Source organism: Natrix helvetica (assembly GCF_964273705.1).
Source record: "Natrix helvetica genome assembly, chromosome: 11".
Classification (NCBI taxonomy): Eukaryota; Metazoa; Chordata; class Lepidosauria; order Squamata; family Natricidae; genus Natrix; species Natrix helvetica.
In genome coordinates this window covers 11,065,632-11,087,281 of record NC_138562.1, presented here as the reverse complement: position 1 = coordinate 11,087,281, position 21,650 = coordinate 11,065,632, and the positions used below count along the sequence as shown (strand labels likewise).

Genomic DNA, 21,650 nt, shown 5'->3' with positions numbered 1-21,650 from the left:
ACGCAAAACAACGTGTGGTTTAAATTCTCTTATTATTATTACTGCAGGTTTTTTTTTTTAATTAGAAGCAGCGTGGTATCCTTTGTTTATTTACACTATTCACTAATTTGGCAGCAAGGATCTCTTGAGAAGCTTCTTGGCTTTTTTACACCCAGAGGCCAATTATGCTTTCAACCAGTTGAAAATACGAAGTGGCACTAACGGGTAGAAAAAGATTTTTAAGGATTGCACGAGAAAGTTGGCAAGAGAAGGAGAGTTAAGAAGCTACCCGACTCCGTTATCACCATGCAGACCGCGAGCAAATTGCACAAGGGCTTCCACACCTGTTTTTAAAGTCCCGTGAGGAAAACTGGAGGTTATAAGCTTCTCTTACTATACAGATCTGCGTCCTCTGGGCTGGCCTGCCCATAGTCCATGAGGCTGGCATCTGCTTTGAACTTGGGCACCTTCAATACATCTGCCAAATATACACAAAGATGTTAGGATAAGCATTTCTGGAATCAGGGAGAGGCTCCTGAGCAGAGGTGAAATTCAAATTTTTTTTTTTACTACTGGTTCGGTGGGCGTGGCAGGGGAAGGAGACTGCAAAATTTCCATTCGCACCCCACTCTGGGGCAAGCCAGAGGTGGTATTTGCCAGTTCTCTGAACTACTCAAAATTTCTGCTACTGGTTCTCCAGAACTTGTCAGAACCTGCTGAATTTCACCCCTGCTCCTGAGGTTGATTTATGTTGTGGCCCGCCAGTGGCCAGCGGAGCTGGTGGCAGATTCAGACAGGGAGGAGGTTGGGGAGGAACATGGGCCAGTCCTGGAGTCTGGGGAAGGCTCTGATGAAGGCTCTGAATCAGAGACAGGGGGCCAGGGCTGTTCGACAGTTACCAGCTGCCTTCGGTGTCGGACATCTGTGGGGCAGAAGAACAGCTGGAGCCTGTTCCCAGTGTGTGCATATACAGAGCTGCCAGGAGAAGGGAACGGTTAAAGAACAAGGGCCAACTCGGGAGTAAAGGCACAGGTGGACGGTGAATGGCCCCTCCCAGAGGGAATAAAAGAGGAGCGAAAGGGGAGGGGAGTTTGCAGGAGACAATTAGCTTGTTTAGTGTGAAGATTTGTTCATGACTGGCCACTGGCGGGCCACAACAGATACAGCCTGCACTAACCAGCTGCCTTTCACATATATTTAAAACAAGCTCCCTTACCCAAAATCTGCATGAACTATCATCCAATTTGGGAATTGCAGTTCCAGAGTTGTGAAAAGTCTGTGATGGCAATTAGAAACATCTCACCTGTTCTGACATTTGGCGCCTTTGTTTCGCCCACCGAAGTCTCATAATCTTTGTGCACGTCCGACCTCTCCCTCTGGGTCACTTTCTCTGATGTTTCTGCCTTGTCCTCCGATTTTACAGAAGCCTCTTGAGCTTTGGGGAGGCTATGACTGACTCGTGAAGCTTCCTGTACTTGAAAAAGAGACGGAATTATGGCATATCCAGAAGGATATCTTGGCTGGGCAGTCTATTCTAATTAAACAGTGTGGCTTCCAAAAAGGGATTGATTTTAATAAAAGCATTGGCAAATATTTCTTTTTCAAGAGGCAACTAAACTTTCTGAAGAAGCTTCTTGGATGAGAAGCAAAACGTCTTCAAATGAAAAACCAGTAAGTCCAGTTGCCTCTTATAAAAAAACACCTTTGGGACAACCAAGGACAACTGGAATCTCCATAGACATTGGCCAAAATATTTCTGCTTTAGCTCAGAATTCTTATTAGAAGTCATAAATGCTAGCACGAGAAAGACCTGGGCCAGATTTTAATTTTTGTAAGATGTATTTTATTTAAGATTTCCCCCCCTTAATACAAAATACAAATAGAGATAAAGACAATGGACTTGGGCCAGATTTTAAAAGCAGCTTCATATCTGGTCAGTTGTGGTAAGAAAGAATTGGTACCCAACGATGAAACAGGCAACTTAAAAAAAAAATCTTTACTGAGTCCCTAGTTTAATTCTAGGAGTTGAAGTTCACACATCTTAACGTTGTCAAGGTTTACTTAGGGTATAATTTTTTTGTTTATGAGGTCAGTTACCTAGTTGGGTAATGAAACATCTGCAAGCAAGCCACCAAATTCAGGAGCATCAAGGACTCCATGTGTAGATAACTAACATTAAGCTCTACCTTAGGGCCTCTTTACAATGGGCAATTATAGAGATGCAGTTAATTGTATTATTTAAACAGATGCAAAATGCTGATGTTTTAAAACATATCAAAACACTTGCTATTTAAAAAGCTTCTTGGAAAAGGACATACCTGAGTATCTTTTTCCTGGGCAACTTCTGCAGAAGGTTTTTTGGTCCAGAGTGATCCTACAGCTGTATACGTCTTATGACTTGCAGTATAAACTTTGCTACCTGTAACCTGGTTTAGCATGAAATGGGTTATTCAAGTCAACAACAGACACAAGGTGGTGATTTTGCTTTTTTTTTTATGAATAGGACAATTCGGAGAGTGGAAGAAAAGCTTCCTAATTCTGAATAGCAGTCTACTTGAAATTTGGCCCATGGAGTTTAATTCTCTCTCTCTCTCTCTCTCATCTATCTATCTATCTATCTATCTATCTATCTATCTATCTATCTATCTATCTATCTATCTATCTATCTATCATCCATCTATCTATCTATCTATCTATTATCTATCTATCTATCTATCTATCTATTATCTATCTATCTATCATCTATCTATTATCTATCTATTATCTATCTATCTATCTATCTATCTATTATCTATCTATCTATCTATCTATTATCTATCTATCTATCATCTATCTATCTATCTATCTATCTATCTATCTATCTATCTATCTATCTATCTATCTATCTATCTATCTATCATCTATCTATCATCTATCTATCTATCTATCTATCTATCTATCTATCTATCTATCTATCTATCTATCTATCTATCTATCTATCTATCTATCTATCATCTATCCATCCATCCATCCTGTATTTTTCAGAGTATAAGGTGCACCTTTTTCCTTCAAAAAAGAGGCTGAAAATGTGGGTGCATCTTATACACTGAATACAGCGTTTTTGCCTCCTGAAACCCCGCCCCTTTCACCAAAAAGGCCCTGCAGAGCCTTTAGGAACCTTGCAGAGTGCTCCTGGGGGCTGGGGAGGGCAGAAATGAGCGAACGACGACCCATTTTTTGCTCAATTTTGCCCCCTCCATCCCCTAGGAGCACTCTACAAGCCTCCTAAAGGCTACTCATGCATCTTTTTTTTGGACAAAAAAACAAGCTGTTTTTTGCCCCCCCCCCCCCCCCCCCCCCAAGCACTCTACAAGTCTCTTAAAGGCTATTCATGCCTCTCTTTTTTTTGGAAAAAAAACCCGGGCCCGTTTTTGCAAAAAAAAAGAAAAAAAGAAAAGAAAGCTGTTTTGGGGAGGTCTGCAGAGTGCAAAAACTTTTTTTTTAAATTTGCCTCTTCAAAACCTTGGTGCGTCTTATACTCCAAAAAAATACGGTATCTATTATCTATCTATCTATCTATCTATCAATCTATCTATCTATCATCTATTCTATCATCTATCTATCTATCTATCATCTATCTATCTATCTATCTATCTATCATCTATCATCTATCTATCTATCTATCTATCTATCTATCTATCTATCTATCATCTATCTATCTATCATCTATCTATCTATCTATCTATCTATCTATCTATCATCTATCTATCATCTATCTATCTATCATCTATCTATCTATCATCTATTCTATCATCTATCTATCTATCATCTATCTATCTATCTATTCTATCATCTATCTATCTATCTTCTATCTATCTATCTATCATCTATCTATCTATCATCTATTCTATCATCTATCTATCTATCTATCTATCATCTATCTATCTATCTATTCTATCATCTATCTATCATCTATCTATCTATCTATCATCTATCTATCTATCTATCTATCATCATCTATCTATCTATCTATCTATCTATCTATCTATCTATCTATCTATCTATCATCTATCTATCTATCTATCTATCTATCTATCATCTATCTATCTATCTATCTATCTATCATCTATCTATCTATCATCTCCCCTAAATATGAACTTTAAGAGGAACTTACCTTAGCAACAATCACCGACTGTGCTGGGTAGCAAAGAGCTACGCCTAGTGAACCAAGGCACACGGGGTAGGCGATTTTCTTGAACCGAGATCCTGAGAGAAACAAGGCCCAAGTGAGAATACACAGAGTACCACTAACTGCAACATGAAGCTTCAAGACCTGGGTCCTCATAATTCACTGATTTCATTACATAATTGATCTGCTTTCCTAGAGCACATGCACTGGCCAAGCTGCATTGTGGCCCATCGGCTGCCAACAGAGCTAGCGGCAGAATCTGACAAAGAGGAGGTTGAGGGATGGCCTGGGCCAACTTTGGAGACTTTGGAAAGCTCCGAAAGGAGAACAGCATCAGGGACAGAGGCAGAGGCAGGGGCCTTCCATCCTCCCCCAGGTGGGAGGGGGGGGCTGAACTGAGGGGGGGGGAGGAACAGATTGGCCAGGTGCGCGTATATGCAGAGAGGAAAGGAGAGGAGAGCGAAGGAGAACAATAAGCCAGATCTCAGGGAAAAGCAGATGTGGATGCTAGCCAACCCCTCCCTGGCTGGGAAACAAATAGGAGGGGTTTGGGAGGGGCCAGTTGTCACAAACAACCGTTCGTTTCTAGTACACAGCAAGCAATTCAGATTCCTTGGCTAAACCCAAGTTTGTTGGGACTAATTAACGTTCAAATTTTTTTTTTTAGCCATGTGAATAAAAGACGGATACTGCCCTGTTATTAAAAAGGGGTGTGTTTCACTCACGAATAAACAGCTTATCGTTACTTGTGAAGGCTGGGTGGGAACAAGTTGTCTAGGTTTGCACATCAGGCTCAGCCGCTAAAAACTAACCAAGTCAACACTACTTGAGAACTAATTGAGCACACATTCCACTCGCTCAAGATTCAGTAGCTGTGCAGGGCTTAGGATATGGAAGTACGATGGTATTTTTGAAGCAGGGGTTTGCACCTATAACATTTGCTGGGAACTCTTTAAAGCAGCTGCGTCTTTTCCTTTTGTCCACAGCTGCAGCTTCAAAAGCTGTAGGTAAAAAGATTAATTTAGCCTGGAGTGGGGTATCCCCACAGCACGGTCAAAAAAAAAAAGCCAAGATGGAGCCGTGATAGTGTAATTCAAGTTGTGCCCATCCCATAGAGGGCAGAGCTACCATCACACTTTCACAGTTGCTGTCTAGGCTATTGTTAGCCACACCCCTGGCAGATACCGACTGTAGGTTAAGAATAAATTGAACACAGCAACAAAGATCACTCTAATAAGTAAGTGCAGTTTTTCTTATCATCTGGAGTAGCTTCCTTCCCCATAATGGTAGTGTTGTAACAATAAGCATTATCTTACCTTTCCTTGCTAGGACTATTCCGGTCAGTCCTGAAACTGTGATCACACCAACTTTAGGGAGAAATTCTGGGGGAGGATTCTTCAGGTAAACGAACACATCTTCAAGAGATGCAAAACAATCGTGGTTAGTTCTTTATCTCGTTGGTTATTTTCAGAAGTTGTAGTGGTGTGTGGGAATGGCCTTGAGAGACAGAAGGAAGACTAGGGACTACATAATGGGTAAGAGGCAGTGTCAGCGTTCCAAATATCATGCAGAATTAAATCAGAGTCCAAGGCAGAGCTATCCTTAAAGTTTCAATTTAATAAGACAGACATGTTGGCACATCTGTGGAATCCCAAATCTAAAAGCTTCCTGGGATTCCACCCAGTTGAAAGTTCATGGTCTTATCCCCACACCCATAAATCCATCACATGGTCCAATCTTCTTCTTCCATGCTGGCATCTCCACCTAGCCGGTTCCGGTCAGGTGCAGAGGTGCGGAGACAAAAGATGACCTTGGGCTTCTAGAAAGGAATGACAACAACACATTCCACAATTCTACTCCTTTCTATTCCCCCTCCCAATTACTACACTAATGAAACAGCATAAAGAAATAATAGTGTGTGGCAGGCCAAGGATCCTAATAAGGAATATAACTGCAGGCCTGACAGGCAGCTGAGCCCACAAAAGGAATATGGGCAGGGCAAGCAGCTCAGAAAGGACCCTCCCTACTTTCTCAGGAGTAAAGGAGACGGGTGGAAAATTGTACTTCCAGGCTTGCAAGAGTTTGTTAACGTATCCTTACAATAAAGTTAAAGTTAGTACAGGTAATCCTAGACTTACAACCATTCATTTCGCGACTGTTCGAAGTTACAACGGCACTGAAAACGGTGACTTGTGACCGTTTTTTACGCAACTGTTGCAGCATCCCAATGATCACATGATCAAAAGTGGGGCACTTGGCTGTCAGGGTTGATAGATCCCCTAATTAATCCATGAGCCTTGAGCCAAGTTTCAAAGGAAATCCAGTGACTTATTAGGAGCAACATGTCAGCAGTTCCTGAGTGGAGCCAGCTCTGCCCCACCTGATTTAAGGCCCAACCACAACCCTGTCGTCGTCCCCCCATCCCAGGGTGTGTCATAAATCACATTCTCCAAAGGAGTACTTTTGCGGGCTGTAGAAACCCCGCCACTCCAGCTGGCTCTGGTAACCTGGCGTAAGGTATGTGTGGAACGTGCTTCTGGTCGTGGCAGTTCCCCCCTTCTGCCTACGGCAAGTCGTGAGCAGGCCAGGAGTGCGTTGCGTGTTGACATTGGCAAATATTTATGGTAGTTGCAGTGATCATTTTTTGCAACTTTCTGATGAGCAAAGTCAATGGGGGAAAGCCAGATTCACTAAACAACCGTGTTACCAATTTAACAACTGCAGTGATTCACTTAACAGCTGGGGCAAGAAAGGTTGTAAAATGGGGAAAACTGGTCGCACATTGCGGACTACCTATACTTATAGCTGTGCCTCCTGTCTGGACTAACTACCTTGCAAGGCTGACAAGAGGTACACCAAAACTTAAGAAGGTGCAAACTGCTCTATTGACACACCCACCTTTTCCAAACTGGAAGGAAGCCGTGACTCCATTTTTGACGAAGAGGTAAGCGTCCTGTAGAAACAAACAAAAAAATCATGGTTGGTTTTTTCTTTTAATAAAAAAAAATCCCACTGGCAAATATGAAGGCAGCTTCATAGAAAGGAGAGACGGCTGGAAAAAAAAATACTCTTTGTTTTTATGCAATGTGTAAACCCATCCCAGTGTATTGTGATTTGCAATTAGAAAATGATACATACATGGGATGACAAAGTGATGAGAAGTTGTCTTCATGTTTTGTACGCGTGGTGTGTGATGCAAGGGGCAGCTTTTGGGGGATGACACTGTATACACACCAACACAAATCACTGCTCCCCCTTGTCATCCCCCGTGTATTCACGGGCAGAATCGGGTAAATAATGTCACTTAATGCAAATAATGTGTTGCGGTTACAATTCTCTGAATTTCCAGCTTACAAAGTAAAAAATAAATAAATATTGCAATCTTTTACAAAATCAAAAAAAGAAACAACCCAAAAAACTGGCAAGAATCTCCCCTATTGTTTTGGTGTGCTCATACATGAACATTACTTATTAGATTTATTCACATCACGATCCAAGTTCTCAGCAATTAAGAATGACCATATGGTAGTGAACGATATACACACATATCTTCTCTCTTTCATCTCCATGCTATGCAACTGCGGGACAATTTCAGTTTTCATCACAGTTTGCAAGGTTTTGTTTGTTGTATTTATTGTATGATGAGAACAGGAGAGAAAAGTAAACATATGCACACAATCTGTGTAATTATATACAAAACCTCTATGCGGGTTTAGCAGTGGCCTCATAACTGAATATCCAATTCAGCTATTGGAATATACAGAATTGCCATTTACGTCAAAGATGTTATGGACAGTTATAGTATCTTTAATTCCAATTATTAATTCAACTATCAATCAGAATGTCTACCCTATATCCATATCCATAGCACTTAGACTTATATACGGCTTCAGAGTGCTTTTACAGCCCTCTCTAAGCAGTTTACAGAGCCAGCCTCTTGCCCCCAACAATCTGGGTCCTCGTTTTACCAACCTCGGAAGGATGGAAGGCTGAGTCAACCTTCAGCCTGTCAAGATTGAACTCCTAGCAGTGGCCAGAATTATCCTGCAATACTGCACTCTAACCACTGGGAGGGAGGGAGGGAGGGAGGGAGGGAGGGAGGGAGGGAGGGAGGGAGGGAAGGAAGGAAGGAAGGAAGGAAGGAAGGAAGGAAGGAAGGAAGGAAGGAAGGAAGGAAGGAAGGAAGGAAGGAAGGAAAGAAAATAGCTGTAGCACTTAGGCTTATATGCTGCTTCATGGTGTTTTTACAGCCCTCTCTAAGCAGTTTACAGAGCCAGCCTCTTGCCCCCAACAATCTGGGTCCTCGTTTTACCAACCTCGGGAGGATGGAAGGCTGAGTCAACCTTGAGCCTGGTGAGATTCGAACTGCCAAATTGCAGTCAGCTGGCAGTCAGCAGAAGTAGCCTGCAACACTGCACTCTCACCACTCAGATTTACAGTTTGCAAGGTAGGAATCTTGCATTAAACATTAAGTCTGGGTTCACCTCACCAGATGTCATTATCCAACAAGCTCAGGATTATCATGGTAATTAGAGGACAAAACGATAGGCACGGGAAAAAAAAATAGGGAAATGGCTTATTTGAGAATGTCTCCATTCACAAGGGAGAAACATCTTAAATGCAAAAACCCAACAAGCTTGCAAGAGTTGTGGCCAAGAGATGTTGAATCTGCATCTCACAGGCTGTTTTGATCTCCAACATGCTTCCGCCCCCCCCCCTTCTCCAACAGAGTTGTGACTGAATCTTCTGAAATGTATTATTTCTGTTCCTAAATCGAGAAGCCTGCTTGTGTTCTCACCTTGCAGTTCTTTAGGTAGTAACTTGTCGTCTTTCTTACGGATGAAATCCTGGTTTGTAGCCGGCCGGGTTTTTCGTCAACATACCGTGATTCCAGAGGTGGGGGGTTGTAAATGGGAAGCTGCAAAAAAAAAAAAAAAAAAAAAGAAGAAGAGGAGGAAGGGGCAGATGGTGACCATGGGCTTGCCTACGGAAATGAACGCCGAGCCTCCACTCCGTTACCTTATCAGTGATATTTCTTTGCTCCTCATTCAACAAGAATTGGCCATGTGGTTATTGATAAGAAGGAACTAGAGCTCCACCATTAGGTGGCCACAGATATTGCAATGCGATTGCTCATAAGAGGTATTCAAATCTGCTTCTTGTCAAGCACGAAGAATCGGGACCACATGTTAAGTTCCAGTTAGGCTCATTTATTGCTCGCGTCTATACACAAGAGGAGACAGAGTGGCTCAGAGGGGACATGGTGGCTCAGTGGCTAAGACGCTGAACTCGTCGATCAGAAAGGTCGGCAGTTCGACGGTTCGAATCTCTAGCGCCGCATAATGAGAGTTAGCTCCCGTTACTTGTCCCAGCTTCTGCCAACCTAGCAGTTTGAAAACACGTAAAAATGCAAGGGACCACTTTGGTGGGAAGGTAACAGCGTTCCGTGCGCCTTCAGCATTTAGTCATGCCGGCCACATGACCACAGAGGTATCTTTGGACAGTGCTGGCTCTTTGGCTTTGAAACGGAGATGAGTCCCCCAGAGTCAGGAACGACTAGCACATATGTGCAAGGGGAACCTTTATCTTTATACACAAGAGTCTAGTCAAGCACTAAAGTGTCAGCACTAAATAGATAAGAGTCAACAGAACTTAAGAGGGACTCAACTTGGATTTTTTGTGGGAATGTAAGGATTCTAGGCTGCTTCCTCTCTTGACTCCGCCTCTCCTCCTATTCTAAGTCATTTAAAGGGGTCTTCCATATCACCACCCTTCCCAAGCGAGTCACTGTTTTCATCTCTCCCCAAAGAGACCTACTGGGGTTTTTTTTTTGCACACCACTAAGCTAGGAATAGGGAATGCCAATCATTGACCCATCCTGATCTGCTGTAGGTTCTGGAGTTAACAGAAGTCCATCAAAATAAATCACTACAAGCCAACCCTCCTCCCCATTCTTTCTTTACATTTTGTGCTTTTATCTGGTTTCATAAGAAATTTAAAAAAATCTAGAGTGATTGAGCTGAAAAGCCATCAAGCCACGATTCTACCCAAAAAGGTCCTTGAAACCCTGGAGTTAGGAGCTGGGGGGCGGGGGGAGAGAGAGAAGTATTCCCCCAAGGAGTATCAGTGTAGCTCTTTAGGATTCAAAGCTGCTCTAAACAGGAGCGAAATCCTTTCATGAATTTAACTTATCTCCTCTCTAGATGTATGGAGCTTATTTCCCAGAATTCTCAGCAACAGCCATTGCTGCCTGGGGAAGCCCATAACAGAGAATAAGACTGATTAAATCATGTTTTGTCTGATTGTTCCCCAATGCAATTCAACCAAAACCAAACAGATGGGAAAAGTTCTACCTTTCCAAATAGGTGGAAATATTGTATTTATAAAGATCACTTTGGGTGATCTTGAGTTCAGCCACCAAGAGGTCGTTACGAGAAGCTTATTACTTGTTAATTGCTTTTACTTATTAATTACATATTACTTTCCTCTTAGGGTGCTGTATTATGATCCACCATGCATATTTATTTGACAGATGGCTAAATAAACAAAGATGCATTGTTGGGAGTATACTCCTAGTGTTGGGCAGGCAATATCTATCTATCTACAATGACGAAAGGTTGCTGTTACTTTAAATGAGCGGATGTACTTAACAGATGTAATTATCTTTGCTATAAGAGGAAGTCAGGAGAGCTCATTCTCTCTCTCTGATTCTCTCTCTGCTTGTCCTATACTTGATGACTGGAACGTGAACTGCGACTGTAAGCAATTGTTTGTTCTTTGAATTGTGTTTGGACTAATATCTACCATCTACTATCACTGCTTGTGAAGCAACTTTAGTAGTAAAGCTACTTAATTTTACTAGCAGTGTCTGTGACTCTATTCGTGTGTTTCTACTAGCAACGTTTTTCTCTCCGGCTGCACATTCCGCTGTGCTACTTTCTGTCTCCCAACGGAGATACCCCCTAAATCTTTTTGTTTTGAGCATAATTCCACATTTCCAGGCTACTACACAAATAACTTTTTTTCCTGAGATGTAACCTTCGCAGGGAAAGCTTTGCTGCACAACACAAAACCTGCAGTGACCTTACGAATCTCACCTGGTGTGCTCTAATCCGGCAAGATTTCTGTTCTCCTTCGGCTGCAGCAAGCGCAGGAGTAGAAGTCCATGCTAGAACAGTAGGAAGAGCTGCCCATTTGGCGACCTGCTGTCAGAGGAAGAAATCAAGGGACAAATTCAATACCTTCAGGAAAGCAGCTTTTGTTCCTCAACATCCATTCCAACATCAAGAAAACTGTTATGCTCACATTTCTCTTTAAGCTGGGAAGGCTGGTTTATCCTTTTTTTTTTAAAAAAAATGAGCCTTTTATCCCTTGTTTCGGGGTGGAGTTGGGGCGACCGAGCGGAGCTGAGCATTTGCTGGCCGGATGCCCTTCCTGATACCTATGTGGCACTCGGAGCAGATATTTTCTCTTTGCACCTCAATCAATCAACCAGAATAGAGTTGGAAGGGACCAGAATAGAGTTGGAAGGGTCTTCTAGTCCAGCTCCCTGCTCTAGCAGGACACCCTATAGAATTTGAGACAAGTCACTGTCCAGTCTCTTCTTAAAAACTTTCAGCGATGAAGCGCCCACGATTTCTGGTGGCAAGCTGTTCCACCGGCTAATTGTCTTCACTGTTAGGAAGTTTCTCCTTAATTCCAAGTTGCTTCTCCCCTTGATCGGTTTCCATCCATTGTTTCTTGTCCTGCCTTCTGGCGCTTTGGAAAATAAGTTGATCCCCTTTTCATTGTGTCAGACCCTCGAATACTGAAAAACTGCTATTATGTCACCTCTAGTCCTTCTTTTCTCTAGACTAGCCATACCCAATTTCTGCAACTGTTCTTCGTTTGTCTAATCCACTTTAATGGCAAAATTACTTTTTTGGGGTGAGGGGCTTATTAGAAACATGACTGGAAACTTCAACATTGATTTGTTAGTTTTTAAACTTTCTCATTTCTTCATACATTTTCAATCTTATTTACATGGTAAGAATTGTAGCATGACAGCTAGAATGGGCTCAGTCCACGAATAACAGTGATTGCTTTGAGATGTCTACTGAAAGGAACTGGGCAGCGACTAACAAAATGCTCCTGTAATAGATTTCACTGCCCAGCAATTATTTCGAAGCAGTTATCTTAACATTGATTGATGTAAAAAAAAAAAAAAATTCCATTAAAATCACAAGACTCAAGCCTGTCTGTGGAAGGGGCATATTATTAGAGGTCCGGATAAAAACGGAGATTATTTGATTTTGTTTAACCGTCTCTCACTTAGATTAAATTAAGTGGCTATGATTAAATAATGCTGCTCAGTTATCCCTAATTACAATTCAGGGGCAACTAACAGGATTTCCAAGCTGCAAAGCGTAAGAATTATGCTTCCAATTTTGAAATCACGATGTAAATTAGACAGGGGAAAAAAAAAAAAAAACCTACCCTGAAACACATCACTGAAAAACATTTTCTTCGGCTGGCTAAGAAAATAGTTTGGAGACCAACAGAACAGAACAGAGTTGGAAGGGACCTTAAAGATCTTCTAGTCCAACCCCCTGCTCAAGCACGAGTCCTTATAGCAGTGATGGCTAACCTTTTTGTCATTGCGTGCCAAAAGTGCGCCATAATGCAATTCGTGCATGCCCACCCTGCATGCCCCGCCCCCATGCTTGCGCAACCGCTGCACATGTGCGCATAACCCCCTGCACACGCCCCGCCCTTGCACATATGCGTGCATGTCACACATGCACGGCAGACCCAAAAACAGCTGGCCAGCGGAAGGCACGCAGGCATGCATGGTGGAGTTGAGTGGGGGCGACAGCTTGCGTGCCTGCAGACAGGGCTCTGCCATAGGTTCGCCATCACGACCCTTTACCATTTCAGACCAACGGCTATCCAGACTCTTTTTAAAAGCTCAAAAGAAAAGCTTGGCTTGTAGGAGACTTCCTTCATCGTGGGGCAGTCCCTAAAAACATTGCTGGTGGGGCAGTATGCACGCTGCCTGTTTAGAGAAAGCGCACATCACCCCTGTATTTATGTCAAGAGAGGCCTGTGAGCTTCTTCCTTCACATCCCCTTTAGCCAGTTGTAAAGCCATCCCTGGTGCTGACGTTACAGATGCTTAGCGTGTTTATTTTCTAAAAATGCCATCCGTTCCAGAGGCATTCCCAGAAATCAAAATGACACTGAAAGCTAATAGCAATAGCACTGAGACTTATAAACCGCTTTAGAGTGCTTTAGAGCCCCCCTCTAAGCGGTTTTAGAGTCAGCCTATTGGGCACTGCACACCAGAACAACTAGAGACAAGGAGTTTTTTCTCGAACGCCACCACTCTGCTAAACAACTAATTCCCACAACACTGTCAATAATTTACTAACACTGTATTACTATGCACCTTCTCATCTTTTCTATTACATATCTCCTTTTTTTAAACTTATGACTATCACTTTGTTGCTTGTATCTTTACGATTTATATTGTTTTATTTAGTTTCCTAGTATGATTTATGTTGATTGCTTAGTTGGTATCCTATGACTATCACTAAGTGTTCGTGATTTATCATAGCTTTTATGTAAACTGAGAGCTTATGCAGCGGAGACAAATTCCTTGTGTGTCCAATCACACTTGGCCAATAAATAATTATTGCGGTTCTTAGGGAGAGAAGTTTGGCCAGGAATCTCAGAAACATCCCAAGGATGTTGGGTTACATCTGGAGGCAGCGTCAGTGGGATTTTCAATGTAGATAAAAGTAAAGTCCTCCACTTAGGTTAAAAAAACCCCAAAAGCACACATGTAAACTGGGTGAAACCAGGCTTAATAGCAGTGACTGTGAGAGGGATCTTGAAGACTTAGTGGACAACTAGCTAAATATGAGCCAGCCGTGTGCAGCGGCAGCCAAAAAAGCCAATGCAATCCTAAATTGCATTAACAGGGGGACGCAATTAAGATTAAGTGAGGTATTAATACCAATCTATAAAGCCTTAGTAAGATCACACCTAGAATACAGTTTTGGTCACATTATAAAAGACGTTGAGACTCTAGAAAGAGTGTAGAGGAGAGCAACCAGGATGATCAGGGGACTGGAGGCTAAAACATATGAACAACGGTTGCAGAAACTGGGCATGGCTAGCGTAGTAAAGAGAAGGACCAGGGGAGACATGATAGTATCTTCCAATATTCGAGGGGCTGCCACAGAGAGGAGGGGGTCAAGCTATTTTCCAAGGCACCCGAAGGCCAGACAAGGAATAACGGATGGAAACTGATCAAGAAGAGATTCAACCTGGAAAAAAGGAGAAATTTTCTGACAGTGAGAACAATCAACCAATGGAACAGAAGTTGCCTTCAGAAGTTGTGGGAGCTTCATCATTGGAAGCTTTCAAGGAGAAATGGGAGTGCCATTTGTCAGAAATGGTGTAGTCTCTCCTGCTTGAGCGGGTGGGTTGGACTAGATGACCTATAAGGTCACTTCCAACTCTGTTAATCTATTAAATCTGATTTCACGATGGGAGGGCATTCTGCACATGCTCTGCTGCCCAGCATCTTCAGGAACACCCCAAATGTCCACCTTTGGGGCCAAGCTTGGGAAGAAATGCAAAGGAACAAGCTTTGCCCATTGAGCTTCTTCATCCATTGCCCTGCGGCTCTTATTTCTTTCGCCCCTCCCCCCCATTCAGAGAAGGAAGGAGCGATGGCTGCAGTAAGGCATAGGACAAATCCCTCTGTGCATGCTCAGAGGTCCACTCGCCTTTCCCATCCCCTCCTCCCCTTTGGGGCCTCTTTTTTGCAGGACAAAGTTCTAATTTCGTGGCTGGCGGGAGAGAAGAGCGAAGATGAGAAAGGGGCCCTGCTGGCTGATTCAGAGACCCCCCCCCGCAGGGAAAGGGAACTCTGCACATGCTCAGGCACCCTTTGCAGCCTAGGAGCAGCTTTCAGTTGAAAAGCGGAAAACGGCTCCCTTTAACGCTGGGAGGCCCCGTCGTGGATCCCGAAACTAAAAAAGGAAAGATTAAAAAAAAAGGGGGGGGCTTCAAGTAGTCTCGAAAGTCGTCGGAATTGGAGACCCGGAGAGGCGCGACGCAGCCACTCACCTTGGCCGCCATTTTGGCTCCACCTCTTCACGTGGGAGGCATCCAACCCGGAAGAGGGCGGAGCTGTAGGAAAGCCGGCCTAGGATTGGTGGAGCGGAGAAGTGGCGTCGGAGTGACGTCACCCGGTGTTTTCCTTCGGCGGCGCCCTAGCGGCAGAGTTTCCCGCGCGGGACTACAGCTCCCATGATCCCCCAGGAGCATGGCTCAACTGCCGTGGGGAGGGTTAAAACATTGTTTTACAGCCTTGGCAAATTTAAGAAATGTGGACTCCAACTCCCAGAATTCCTAGCCAGTACTGGCTGGGGAATTCTGGGAGTTGGACTCCACACCTCTTAAAACTTGCCAAGATTTAAATCTACTGGGCTAAAATAAGGTTCCAGCCCCTGGTGTTTGGGGTGAAAATGAATATGAGTTTTGTTGGTAGTTTCCTTCCTTGGTTTCTTAGCCTTGTTAGACTAATAATAATGAATAAGACAAGGAATAATGGATGGAAACTGACCAAGGAGAGATTCAACTTAGAAATAAGGAAGAACTTACTGACAGTGAGAAGAATCAACCCATGGAACAGCTAGCTCTCTCTTTATCTCTTAAGTGTTGACATCTGCTGTGGGAGTTGCTTTCCAAGGGCATGTTTCTCCATTTCTCATCCACGGAAATATAATATTCTGCCTTTTTAATATTTCTGAAAATATTTTATTCTTCTAGGAGAAAGGGTTTTTGTTTTTTGCTAACTTTCTACACTTCCATAGTCGTTTAACATACAAACTAAAACTTACAAGCCTAAATCTTCAAGATGTAATAGAGGGAGCCCTCAACTTGCAAACCATTCATTTAGTGTCCATTTAAAGTTACAACAACACTGAAAAAAAATGATCTACGTTTGGTCCTTGGGTTTATAACCATCATAGCATCTCCATGGTCATATGATCAAAATTCAGGCAATCGGTACGTGTTTACCATCGTTGCAAGGTCTTAGGTGCTGGGATTGCTACTTCCAACCTTCCCAGCTGTCTTCAGACAAGCAAGGTCAATGGGGCAAGCTGGCTTCGCTTAAGGACAGTATGATTCACTTAACAACTGCTATGATGGTATGATTCACTTAAGAGCTGTAATGCTTATCAACCATGGCAAAAAGTTGTAAAATTGGGCATAGCTCACTTAGCAACTGCCTTGTTTAGCAAGAGCAATTCTGGTCTCGGTTGTGGTCATAAGTTGAGGACTACCGTGCTTGACAAATGGGTTGTAGGAACGAAGCCTCTGTTTTCTTCTTCAAGGACCTAAAGCGCTAAGGAAGGAAAGACGAATCTTTGAAATGCAGAGAATTCCGTTTATTGAAGTCCAATGTACAACTGAAGTTTTACAACTTTTCCCAAAACAAAAGTTACTTTTCAATTTAGGAAGAATAAATGTCCTTTTTCAATAATATACAGTCTCTATATATTTTTTTAAATAAGTTAATATCTTTGAAAAAAGAGCAATATGTTCCTTTTATAATGTTGCAGTGCAACTTACAACTTACACGTCTGTGCAATGTACCATGAGGTATATGCCCAGTGAAAAACACACAGTGAATTTTATTTCCATTCATAAATTCTCATGGTCCATTCATAAATTCTCATGGTCCATTCATAAATTCTCATTGTAGACACACAAAAAGTTTAACATTTAATCTGTGGTAGAAAAAAAAAAAGAAATGCAGCCAAGGACACACCAAAAAAATATTATTTCCCCCACCCCACCCCCTAAAAACAAAACCAGACGGAAGGAACATTCATTGCTTCTACAAATTGGTGATTGCTTCTTGACATAGAGTGAGGAGAATTAAAAAGACTTTTGTGAACTTTGGAAAAACTTAAAACCAAAACACAGAACAATCTGAATTATCCAGAGGTTGAAATTTTGGTGGTCTGATACTGCAATCTCATAGACGCTTACGGATGGAAACAAGATCCCATTGAGATCAATGGGGATGGACTTTAAAAGACAACAATGATGGTTTACGCTGTCCCCATTTTCAGTGGAGCTGTGGACAGAACAGATGTTTTCAAACAACAAGGCAAAAGGAAAGGGTTCATTCCCCCCCCTTCCGGTTTATAACTGTAAGGTCACCCTTACAGATGTCCCATTCCTGTAAGTTTTCCTTCGGTTCTTCCAGTTTATGGGAAAACTACATCCAATGGAAAAAATTTTCTCTCTATAAGCAACATATTTACCAGTGACAAAAGATGTAGAAATGAACAAACGTAGCTTATAGTGGGATTAATAACAGTGCTGCCTCATCTTCAGAAGACATTGGTTCTCTGTATTTTTTTTCTTTTCTTTTAAAATACAAGGCGCTCAAGAATGTTAAATTGTTGTTTGAAAACAGTCCAAGGGAAGGTTGGCTTAAAACCTCCTATTGCTACGGAAATTGTTAAGAATGCTCATTATTTACAAAAGAAAGACTGTGGAGTTCTCTTAGCACAGCCAACAAGACATTAGCATTAACCGAAGATTTCTGCCTCAAAAAACATTTATCTGATCTTTGGCTGGCAGGAAATCAGCCGCTATTTTAGAGAGGTTTGAAGGTGGTGGTGGGGAAAAACACACCATGCATTATTTTCCTTGTTTTCATTCTGTGGTTTGGAAAATGTTAAATGTCATATGCACTGTTGCATACCCAAGGAAGACAACCTTACATTTAATACAACCCACGTTTTAACCAAAAACACCCTTTTCCCATTACCACAGTTCAATTAAAAAATATATATTTTGAATCATTGGCAGGGTGGAGACTGTTCTTGAGTTTACTGTTAAATACAGTAAATTCCCTTATCTTGTCTCTTGCAGGCCTAATTCCTTACTTTTTGCATTTAGTTAAGCCATGGTTTGCTGGGACATCCAAGTTAAGACAGCCTTCTATGGTAAATAGGGCCAAACTGTGATTTGTAAGTTGTTTAGAAGGATGGCTCAAGCCACAGTTGGATACGTTGGGTATCAAATTCAAAGCAGAGAATGATGTCCCTAACCACAGTTTAGAGGTCTAGCAAAATATGGCCATCAAAACACAGCCACATGTTGTATGGCCAGGTTGCACCATAATGACTGAAGATATCGTAAGAATATCGGTGGTCTATAAGCCCAGGCTGATGTAGAAAGTTACAGCCTCAACTTTTCTCTTAGTCTCAAGGTGACAAACTGGTATAGAAACCACAGTGAAAGCTTTCTCTCTCTCTCTTACCACCTTCAACGTTCTTTAAAATGCCGATGTCTGTCTCCTGAGACATTTTATTTTTGTTTAAAAAAAACTACAGCTTGAGAACCAGACATTTAGTACCAGCTTGTGGCTACTTCAACCCCTGAACGAAATTAAAAGAAACAAACCAACCAAAAAGACGACAGCCTATTTCAAAGCTCATATGCAAGTAAAGTGCGGGCCTTAGTACAATGGTGTCATACATTTTTTTTCCATACATTTAAGCATTATATTCTTTAAAAAGCTCTCTATTTGTAAACAAAAAAAAAAAAAATATCGTATCGATTTGCTATTTAATAAATCAGGCGAGGTTACCTATGGACCAGCGAGGAACGGTGTTTACGAAGCAACTGTTCTTGTAATACAGCTTCAGTGTCAAAGGTGGAAGGATGCTTATTTATCAGTGCAGGTAGGAAGGCTGTGCACGCGTTGGCAATGAAACCTGAAGAAAAGATGCGGCTGCTTTAAACAGTCCCTTGGGACTTTTAAAGCAACGGTATCTTTGTTTCGGGCAGACGTGGAACTTTGAAAAAAGTTGGACTCCGTTCACTGGCAGGACAGCAGACAGATGCTGGATCCTTAAGAGGTACAAGCCAATTCTCCCTAGACATTATGGGAGCCTGCATAACTCTAGCAAAGGGATCCCTTCTCAATTTCTCCTCCTCTTCCTAACAACTTTCAACTTTCACATCTTTGGGACAGGTCGGTTCCATTGTCATGGCTTCTTCCCAAAGAACCAGACTGATCTGGCAGTGATGGTTCGGTTCTTGTTCTAAACAATTGGGTGATTGGTTTGATTGGGCTTAGCATGTTGCAAGAAACCAGCAATTTGCTCTTATCAAACATGGAACATGGCTTAAGGGCTTTTTTTTTTTACTCCTTTACTGTGTTCCATTCATCCTTAATAGTGTAGAACGTTATCCTAGCATGAACATTTATTGTTGATACCTCACTCACTCAAAGCCAAACGTATTTATCCATTTTAAGACTATGAAGAGGTTTGGGGTATTAAATGCTACTTTAATGCTGGTACAGCTAAGGATTACTCAAATCTACGCCCTTACTCCTGGACTGAGGATGAGATGAATGCAGTGGCAATACGATACCTCCCCCCCCCCAAGGATGTTGGGTACAAGGAAGCAACAGCCTTAATGTAATTGTGCAAATCCAGCCATGTTTAGTGTGGATTCATGGTTTCGTACGATGAGTGAATCCAACGAGGGGACAATCAATGTTTTCACAAAACATCATTTCTCAGGATTCTTTGGAAGAAGATTTTGGCCGTTGAAATCCAATGTAGCATGATTTATATCTGAGTGCAGATGTACTTCATTAAACTGCTTCAGGTTTCTTTGCCTGAGAATAGATATAAAAGTGTGCCAAATCAGAGAACTGCTTCTTTGCTTCCAGTTGATGGGATAAAAACACACAACCGAATCCTATCTTAGTTCTCTGCCACTCACTAGACTTGCACAAGTGTTGCGCCTGAACGGATAAACGTTGGACTAGAACAGATTCACGTGAGGTGAAGGCCTATTTCAGGTTTTCATTTTTAAGGGGAAAAAAAAGCAATTGTCACTTCTGTCTGACATTTAAGTGACACTTCAGGGGTATCCTATTGGAAGACATTAAGGATGAAAGTTAGATAAGAGTTTAAGAAGGTTTAGAAAGAAGTCATGGTCGTAGAAGCATCCAGCTCAGCTTCTAGCAGTCTCTCTTTCCCTGCCGATTTAGGGGTTTGGGAGGGAGATGATGAAAGAAAAGGGAGTGATGGAAAAGAAGAATATAAGATGTAGAACATTGGTATTTAACGCCTGAGAAACTATCAAGAACTTATAAAGAAGTTTTAACATAGGTTGGAAATGTAACGGCAAGGAAGGTGCTTTTAATCATCACGTTTGATGGACAAAGAAATTGAAAGAAAATTTGGAACTTTGTTATTCTACATGTTAACAGCAGCGAGCATCTTATATGCACAAGGATGGAAAAACACACCATTTTCCACAATGGAAGAGTGGAAGGTGAAGGAATGAATGGAGATGGCAAAATGGACCATTTTAATCAAAGAGAAGAATTTAACAGATTAACAGAGTTGGAAGGGACTTTCTAGGTCTGGTTTTTTTCTACTTGGAAACCACTTCTGGACTTTTTGCTTAAAAATGAAAAAAAAGAAACATTGCTTTTAGGTTTTGATGATTAGAATGAATGGGTTGTTATAGAAATGGCTTAAATGTTGTGAACTGGAAAAGAAAGGGTTGAGGTTGCATTTTTTAAATATCTCACTATACCGAAAAAAGTTGGAAGTCACTATTTTGTTCTCCTTCTTTCCTCTCTTAGTTCTCTAACTTTTGTTTTATTTTGTATTTTTAACTTATAATGAAACTTATTATTAAAATTAAGTAGCAAACAAGAAAAAAAAACAAGATGTGTGAGACAACAAAAAGAAATCAAGCAACTTCATCCCTGTGGCCTCTATCTTTACAGTCTTATTTGTTTCAGATACATCCATATCATCAGCAAAATGTGGCTCTTGATTAAAACGTTTGCCCAGAAGATGCTGCTCAGTATAGATGAAATAGCGCCAGACTGTAGCTCATCTTAATCACACATTTGATTTCCACTGAAATCCCTGGGACTTAAACCAACCATCCACAGACACCCAAACTATAATCACACACCACTCAAAGGAGACAATAAAAAATTTAAGAAGGTGACCAAAATATAGTACCCCCTCCAGCAGCCTATACTCAGATAAGCAGGGATCACCACCAGAGAAATGAACAGGCAAAAAGCACTAGTCTAAGCAAGGAACCACCTCTCAATCCCTCAAATCAGCAAAATCCACACACTTACACTGATGATGTTACCTAGTTGGGTAATAAAACGTCTGCAAGCAAATAAGCTCAGAAACCACGAATTTAGTCCACAATTTAACCCTGAACCACAGATTTTCTCTGCTATTGAAAACACTGATTTCAGTGGAAACCAAATGCAAGAACCTTAGGCTCGATCTGTTATATGGTGTTTCTTAATAGAACAGCAATATTATGGGTTTTTTTTTGACAAAACTGCAAAGTCTCATTCCTGTGTAGGAATACATGTTTTAGAAAGGGGACGAGAGGAGGAAGAGAGAGAGAGAGAGAGAGAGAGA

At 41.7% G+C, this 21,650-nt stretch overlaps 1 protein-coding gene across 1 annotated transcript; it reads right to left on the bottom strand.

Annotated features, from left to right (window-relative positions):
- Window positions 1-15: 15 nt before the first annotated feature.
- APOOL (apolipoprotein O like) lies at window positions 16-15,348 on the bottom strand. The gene is made up of 9 exons (XM_081964147.1): window positions 15,265-15,348; window positions 11,245-11,352; window positions 8,946-9,065; window positions 7,046-7,100; window positions 5,464-5,562; window positions 4,133-4,224; window positions 2,298-2,405; window positions 1,283-1,448; window positions 16-457 (listed from the first exon to the last, which is right to left on the bottom strand). Exons 1-9 carry the CDS (start codon window positions 15,274-15,276, stop codon window positions 357-359), a joined length of 861 nt encoding a protein of 286 aa, XP_081820273.1. The 5' UTR covers window positions 15,277-15,348; the 3' UTR covers window positions 16-356.
- Window positions 15,349-21,650: the final 6,302 nt, after the last annotated feature.